At 38.4% G+C, this 8,430-nt stretch overlaps 1 protein-coding gene across 3 annotated transcripts; it reads left to right on the forward strand.

Moving 5' to 3' along the window:
* Window positions 1-1,225: 1,225 nt before the first annotated feature.
* zdhhc21 (zinc finger DHHC-type palmitoyltransferase 21) lies at window positions 1,226-8,430 on the forward strand. Of its 3 annotated transcripts, none has more exons than XM_044022532.1 (8): window positions 1,226-1,306; window positions 3,277-3,503; window positions 4,076-4,174; window positions 4,385-4,496; window positions 4,694-4,832; window positions 5,019-5,135; window positions 6,161-6,204; window positions 6,373-8,430. In XM_044022532.1, the coding sequence occupies exons 2-8, from the start codon at window positions 3,350-3,352 to the stop codon at window positions 6,503-6,505; spliced, it is 798 nt and encodes a 265-aa protein (XP_043878467.1). In that variant the 5' UTR covers window positions 1,226-1,306; window positions 3,277-3,349; the 3' UTR covers window positions 6,506-8,430. The 3 variants fall into 3 exon arrangements, with proteins under 3 accessions (XP_043878467.1, XP_043878468.1, XP_043878469.1); XM_044022533.1 differs by having other exon boundaries at window positions 3,280-3,503; XM_044022534.1 differs by lacking the exons at window positions 1,226-1,306; window positions 4,076-4,174 and having other exon boundaries at window positions 3,439-3,503.

Genomic DNA, 8,430 nt, shown 5'->3' on the forward strand with positions numbered 1-8,430 from the left:
CGTGAGTTCTGGTCCTCTTTTTCTTCTTTTGCGTCCACTGGCAGATAGCAAGCTCTGTTGAATTACATTACCGCCACCTACTGTTTCAGAGTGTGAACCAGAGCTATCTCAACAAAAAGGTATAGTGGTAGAAGATGGATGAAAGGGTAGAACCTACAACTGACAGCTACAGTGCCCTTTTCAGATTAAAAAAAGACATTCAGATTCTTAAAATATTGAAATAGATAGATAGAAAGTAAAAAGAACAGAAAAACAACAAATTACAAATGCACAACATCAAAGATGTATTACAATGTTATAATTGTATAAATCTGCTTATCTGTTTATCTGGTCCATGTGTGAAATAGTTTATTATTAATAGTAACAATAATAAAACAATAATAATAATAATAACTAGCCCCGTAAGTGGTCATGATATTAGAGAGGGAAGATAGGGCCCCAACCCTTGTCCTTTGAGGTTGCCCTTTGATTTCTGTTTGTTATCATCAAGATTACTGCAGTTTTTTTTCTTTTCTTTTCTCAAATGGAAGAATAAGATCAATAATAAATAATAATAATAAGACTAGACCTGCAAGCAGGTATAGTAGGGCTCCAAGCCTAGTCCTTTCATGGAGTGCCTAAATATGCATGATGAAACTCGCAGAAGCAGGGTCGCGATCCTGTCTCGTCCACTGCCACTAAGCACCCAAAACCTGGCAGCTGCAGGGATGATCAGCTTCATTGAATTAATTGAAATATTAATTGAAGAAAATAATCAAAGCAAAGACCAGTATTATCAGATCATGTCTGTTTGCGTGGGTTAGAGTTTTTCCTGCCCTCTTAATTAATTTCATATGGGAGAAAAAATGGTTTGTATGGTTTGTTTTCAATTGCTAGTTTGCAGAAGGGAGAGTTCGCCCATACAAGTTAGAAGCGCCACTGCCTCAAAGGCTTTTGTGAATGATCAGGCAGGGGACAACAGGAAAACAGTGATGTTGACATCAAAATAAAAGCCAGATTTTTTATTATTGAAAAAAAAAGTGTTAATTGAGTAGCAGTGTTTTTACTTTTTCAATATTTTCTAATGCATAAGAAACTGCTGAATGAAATGTGTTAATCAATCACTTTTTTCGAAGCTGACTTTTGTTGTTTTGTTTTCGATGTGAATTTGCATTTACCACGGTCCCATTACGTGTTTTATTTTGAAAGTAGAAATTAACCGGAAGTGTGTTTGTTTCATAGCAGGTAACTGGTCCTGTCCAGCCCACAGTGGCTCGGATGAGGAAGTAGCTACACTGATACGTGCGCTGAATAGGGGATTTAAAAAGTAGGTACATTTTCATTGCCAAGTTTGAAATCATGACTGACGCTTAACACGTTTTGGTTTGATTCATTATTATCGTGTAAATGTACCAGTTTAGGTTAGCCAGCTGAGGTTAGCTAACAGCACAGGGAGGCTACAGAACCAAGCCCATCGGTGCTATGATGGAGCAGGCGAGGCTGTACAGTATCGAGGTTATTGTGCTCACTCACAGTGATATGAAAGCCGTTTGTGTTGATACAGACTGGACTATTTAAGCATGTAATGTTCATGTAATAATCTGTGTGATGTGATGAGTTTAACCTAAAGAGAAACCTGCTTTATTACACTGTGATCAGGCCTGTATTAGGGTTACAGCTCCAGTAATGCAATATACATAATGTTGCCGCCCGAGCACGTGGCAGTTTCAATTATTATCAGTGGCAGTGATTCAGGAAAAATCCCACAGCTTTGTGATGGATAACATTATTGAAATAACTGCAAACTAATGGTAACATAAGTTATAACAGCCACACTAACGCAATTCATGTCCATTCAACAATCATGGTAAAATCCCATGACATGATAGACTTCATAGAACTGGAACAGTAACACAGCGTGGTTTCAGTTTTCCTCCTCACTGACAAAAAAGGTAAAAAACTATCAGATCCTTCAGTAATCTATGTTGCAGATCAGGCAATAGTCATTCATTGACTATATGTTTTTCAAGTACTAAAAACAAGTCAGGTCAGTTTAAAACTGGAACATCCAGTGTCAGCAGGTTGTTTTTTGTGTGTGAGTTACTTTTTCAATGCCTTAAAAAGATGATACAATTGATAAACATGAATACATACATATACATAATACATTTACGGAGCAGTTTCAAAGGTTTAGATGAGATTTGACTTTGTTGACCCCCACACAACAAAAGGGTCTGAGGTAGTCGGGTGACATATACAAAAAATTCATAGAATAGGATATAAAAAAATTTATTAAGTTAAAACATAAGAAGCAACACTATAAAAGGTAGAACAGGAGGAGGAGTAAAAAAGAGAAGTGAGAAAGTATTTCAAATATTTACATACTGTACATATGAGGTACATCTTGTGTTATGGAAGCAAACAAACAGTGCAGTGGCACAGAATTAGTGCACATGCTGTATGTTGCACAGATGTATAACAGAGACTGGATGAGTAATAACAGGTTAATTGCAAATTACGCTATTTTTGACAGCGCTATACAATCTGATGGCAGTGGGGATGAAGGAGAAGCAGAAGTGCTCTGTGCATCAACAATCAAAGGCTTGAACTCAGGAATCTATTAGGGCTGCAACTTGCGTTTAGTTTCAGAATCGATTCATCTGTCCTTTATTTTCTCAATTCAGGGATTAGTTGTTTGGTCCATAGAATGCCACTAGAAACTATTGATACATGTTGATCAGTGTTTCCCAAACCTTCTGCATGGTGAGGTTCTCAAATGTCTTATTTTGTCCACAAACCAAAGTTATTTAAGTGTTAATGATTGTTTGTTATATGGTGCAAAGAAACCAGAAGATTTAGAAAGAGAAAAACAACACAAACTGATTATATCGATTATCAAAATAGTTGACGATGAATTTAGTCATTGATTAAATACCAATTGGTAGATTCATTGTTGCATCCCTAGAATCTATCAAATATCAAGCACGTGGCAACTCCAATAATATGTGTCAAATTAATACAATTATAAACATGTTCAAAATTCTCATAAAGCAACTGAAGCAAAATTTGGTCAAATGTTTGGTCAGAAAAAGAAGTCATAGGTCTTAAGGGCTGGCTTTTGTACGGAGTTAGGAGTGGTGAAGCAGGTGGAGGGTGTAATATTTCTCTGCTCTGCTCCATTGCTGCTGAAACACAACTACAGTATTTGCCTGAGAGACCTAAACCGTCAAAAGCCCACTAAAGACACTTGTTCTTGCGATGCCATGGTATTGACAATACCGTTACATCCCTATTAAGCAGGTAGGGGAGAACAGGAGACCACCAGTGTTACTTTGCTGTGCTACACGGAAGGTGCCAGAGTCCCGCAGCCATGAAGCTTCGACTTCACTTTGTGGTGGACCCCATGGGTTGGCTGTGCATCAGTATGGTGTTTGGGATTTGGCTCTACAACTCATTCTTCATTCCTAAGCTGGTTCTCCTTCCTCACTACAATGAAGGACACATTCCCTGGGCCATGGTTGTTTGTGAGTTTCCTTTTGTATCAGTTCCTTGTCTCACTTACTTCATCGGGGGCCACTGACAGTCATAAGGCAGGGGTGTCAAATTTAACTTTAGCAGGGTTAAAGTCAAATTTAAATTTGTGTCCAAACGAAGGGCCCGACTCGGGGAAATAATATACAATTCAGAACAAAGCAAGCTTATAGATCAAATAAAGAAACAATTCACAGATTGTGTTTGAAATTAAAGATATGTCATGTTAAGCTGAAAAGTAATAGATACTTTTTTTCAAAAAATAAAATCATTAATTTACCCACAGGACAGTGGAAGGCTGTTTCAAAGTTATATACACATCAGTTGGAGTACTCACAAAAGAACATAAATTAAAAAAAGAAAACGGTGGATAATTTATGAATGATTTTACATTGCATTCAGCAGTATAGTAATGTCGTTTCCATCTGTCCTCTATTTTAATAGATCAGCAGATACAGGCCTGTAGTCACTTGGATCTTAGCCAGTCATTTGCTGTATTCAATAACACTGCACTCAATAAAATGGATCACGCAGTTGAAGAAGAATTAAACATGTGTTTCTTCAGGTTATTACATAGCATCAGCACTCTGCTTAATGGCCCTGTTCAGAGCTTCCACAGCAGATCCTGGTCGTCTTCCCGTGGACCCCCACATACCTCACTCAGGTGCAAAAAACAATGAAAGTCCTGTTTTAACATTTCTAATCAATTATTGTTCCTCTGTGCATGTTTTTACCGTTTATCCATACACCTGTCAGTCTGTAAAGAGAACATAGCTTCGACAAAATAGAAATGTTGAAGGGTTATTGGTATTGTTTGCCTTTGTTACCAGTCTTACCGTTTAATGAAGTACCACTTGTTATCTTTATGTCACAGAGCGGGAGCACTGGGAGCTGTGCAATAAGTGCAACTTAATGAGACCTAAAAGATCCCACCACTGCAGTCGTTGTGGTCACTGTGTACGCAGGATGGACCATCACTGTCCCTGGTAGGAATACAATAAATAGCAGAATTACAAATGTCAAAGTTTCAGAGATACTCAGCCCCTTTCCCAACTGTTTTTCAAGTGAACGCCAGTATTAATCCAGATTGTGTTTTTGTCTTTTTTTAAATTGTTGTTTGTTATAATGGTGGGGAAACACATGCATGATTCAAGGTAATTTGCTTAATCTCATTCATTTCCAGGATCAATAACTGTGTGGGTGAAGACAACCACTGGCTCTTCCTGCAGCTCTGTTTGTACACTCAGGTACTAAGTCTGTTCACACTGGTGTTGGACTTCTGCCAGTACTATTACTTCCAGCCACTGACAGGACTAGACCAGGTATGTTCTGCTGGCATTATTAGTTTAATCAGTTTAATCAGATCACAGTATACAGTCACGTGTGGTACATTTAAGGTTACAAGTGTGAACTGTTTTATGTCGCTAGCTGAAAGCCACGGCATTGTTAACATTTGACTTTGAACACTTCATCAGATAAGCTGTCAGCATTCTGTTTTCCTCTTGCAGGAGAAGTTTACAACACGCCATGAACTGGCTCTGCTGCGAGTCTCAGCGCTAATGGGTGTTGTCATGTTTGGTGGCATGTCAAGCCTGTTTTACACCCAGATGACAGGCATTCTCTCTGTGAGTACTGAGTAATAACCAAAAGGTTGTATTGTGCAAAATATTTCCTACTGGAATTAAGTCATGATGATAGTGTAAGTGTAGGATCTGAAATATAAGCCATTATCATTATGATCTGGATCACCTTGGTGGCAGCTCGGCAGCCTTCAGACAAGATGGCGTGACATAGTACACAAAAATACAACAATCGATACCAGTAATGCAGTGATCAATAGAGAGGAAGCAAGAGAGAGTCTGGGGTTAGGCAGTGCCTGTGTGTGTGTGAGTGTGTCAATGACTGTGCTGACCTGCAGGTTATAATGGATTCCATCTATAATAAGATTTGTAACATGAGAAACATAATTTTATTGGCAAACTCTCCTTTGTAATGTCTAAAACATCTAGCAGAACCTCCAGTTTTTGTTTAGATCAGGGGTCTCAAACTCAAACTACAACCTGTAATGTACTGTTTTTACCTTATGGCCAGCTGATTCAAATGCCCAAAAGCAACTTCTCCATGGCCCAGCCAAAGAAAACATTGGCTAAATATGACTTCTTTTTCAATACAAACATCTGTGCTGCTTACTAGCTGTGTAAAATGTCTGACACAGTTTGAAAATGTGGCCTGAAACAGAAATGACCTGGGGGCCACATGGGCTTCAAGACTGGTAAGAAGTGGACAGACAGGCGTGGGCAAAAATACATCTAAATGTCTAAATGATTAGCTTTGCTTGTCATAAAGACATGAACTCCCCCCTCAGACCCTGACTCGTATTTTAAACAGATCCCTTTTTTATCATTTAAATTAAGATTTAAACCCTTCCTTTTATCTGGGCTTGGGACTGGCACTAGAGAAGCTGGGATTCTGATTGGGTAACTTGCTCAGACCTGGCAGGGCCTCCATTGTTTTAATTGTTGTGAATTTTACAAAACATTGGCACAAATGACTTTTGAACATGTGTTTCATGTCACACTGCTGACACTGCTAAACAATTCACTGATTTTGCATTGCATTGTCCTTTGCTTTATCTCCCCCCTCTTCACAGGACACTACCACCATTGAGAAAATGGCTAATTTCTCAAATGAAATGTAAGTCTGCTTACGCTAAACTAATCTAGCATTTACATTTGCTACCTCTGTAATGAACATAAACTATGACGGTGGGCTTTTTTAGCAAATAAGCAGATTTTCCAACATATCAATCTCTTTTAAAACATTTTATTTCACGAATTACTACTGTTTTTATATTCCTCTTAGATATGGCTCAAAGAAATCCTGGCAGTGGGCGTTAGCTGAAGTCTGTGGCACCCGCTGGAAACTGTTATGGCTCCTCCCACTCCGAAGCAGGCAGCCGCTCAAGTCCGGCCACCACTTCCGTAGCCATGTGTAGTTTGGCAGCACTGCATTACCTCCTGCCTACACAGACACTCCTACAGGCTGCCGTCATCATACACTTTTATGCACACTTTTAAGAATCCATCTGCTCTCCTTCACTCTCCTTTTTTTGTGGATACCGGAAGATTTTATTTTTTATGTTTGTGTGTGTTTTTTTTGTTTTTTTGCCTTTCTCTACAAGACCCAGACTGGCAGTTAACAGGGTCAAGAAACACCATTGGAAGTAATGGGAAAGTTTTGTTTTTTATTTTGTTTTTTTAACTCGCTGCTGACTTTGGCTGCTACTTTTAGCATCGGAAACAACTTTAATAGCTAACTGCATCAGGAGGATGGAAGTCTTATCTGGAAGCAGCTGGCCAAAGGGACCCTTTCTCAGGTTATTGTAACAAAAAAGGAGCCTTTACTACTGACCTTTGATCAACCACAGACAGAACTAGGGTTAGAGTGTCTGTCAGAAAGGCAATTTTCTTTTGTATGAAGTTTGTGCCTTGTTTTTTTTGTTATTTTAGCGATATCTAGTTTTTCCTTTATGTCTGTTGGTTTGTGATCGTCCAGCTTTGAAATGTCCTGTGATTGGTGAAGGGAGCTGGCATCCCCTAATTGGGAATAATTTGAGTGTTTTACTTGCATTTTTTTTCTTTGAACAATTGTATCTATGAAATTCTATGGAGCATGGCCACAGAACAAAGTGATTTGATGACACAAGACCAGCCAAAAAGAAAGATGTGGAATATGGTGAAGGAATAAAGTCCTTCAGCATGTCATGGTAAAAAATATCCAAATTTAAGTTGATACTCTATAATTAACATTATTTTGGTAAACAAATGATGTGGCTGTATGTTTCACAGTTATGCTCCATTCTGTCAAATGTTTTCAGAAAAAGTGAATTCCACTGTTTAATCCCTCTTAAAGGACTTATTCATTTTAAAATGTCATTTTGGGAAATATAGTTTTTTCTATTCAGAGTTAGACAAGACGATTGTCTTCACTCCATGTCTGTATCTCAAATGTGAAGCTACAGCCAGCAGCTGATTAGCTTAGCTTTCATATAGACACAAACAGACCTTGAAGTTTTTCCACCAGTTAAAATGAGACCCAGTGCATTAGGAGTTCACTGGATGTGGCTGGGGTTAATTTTGCCGTGTCCAATTTACATGGTAGTGTCTACCTAATCTTCCTGGTCTTCTACAGCTAATCTAAGATAAACTAATCACATGCTGGTTATAACTTCATTACATTAAATCCAACGTATCAACCGTAGCACTTACAAAACATAGGAACAAATGTCTTTTGTACACGTGTGTCATGTCATGCTGCTGACCAAACTATTGTATGTGATTCACACTTCCCATTTTTAGCACTGCAGCTAAATTAGCTTGCTTGTATCATTAAGCTAATTAACACTTGACGCAGCACTGAACATTCACGATTCATGGTGTCTTTTTGCTGTAACTCTGTGGTACTTATATATTTATGTCTCTACGAGGATTAAGTACACAATAATACTCGCATAGTGTGTTTGTCATTGTCTATAAATACTTGGCGATAGCTTGACCTGTACGTAAACAAAGCATTTCCATGCGTTGGAAACCTCATTTCGGTGTAGTTACAAGTGCCTGTGTAGGTCGACTGTTTCACGCTCACGCGTCAGCACGTGACCCCATCATCATCATCAATATTGTGTTGGTCTCCGTACAAGCCAAAGATAAGGAGAAATGTTGCAATAGCTAGATAGCATTCAACAGATGTTTCACTGATATGACCTTGAACTGGGAAGAAAAGTCCTCACTTGAAGTTATTTGTGTCAGATGTGTATGCTTTGTTTTTATCTATACTTTTATTCAAATGCAGGGCTGCAACGATTATTCGATCACTAAATCAATCATAAACACATTTTTAACTGATTGTTTTTTCTCTGAT

This window comes from Solea senegalensis, linkage group LG3, assembly GCF_019176455.1.
Source record: "Solea senegalensis isolate Sse05_10M linkage group LG3, IFAPA_SoseM_1, whole genome shotgun sequence".
NCBI lineage: Eukaryota > Metazoa > Chordata > Actinopteri > Pleuronectiformes > Soleidae > Solea > Solea senegalensis.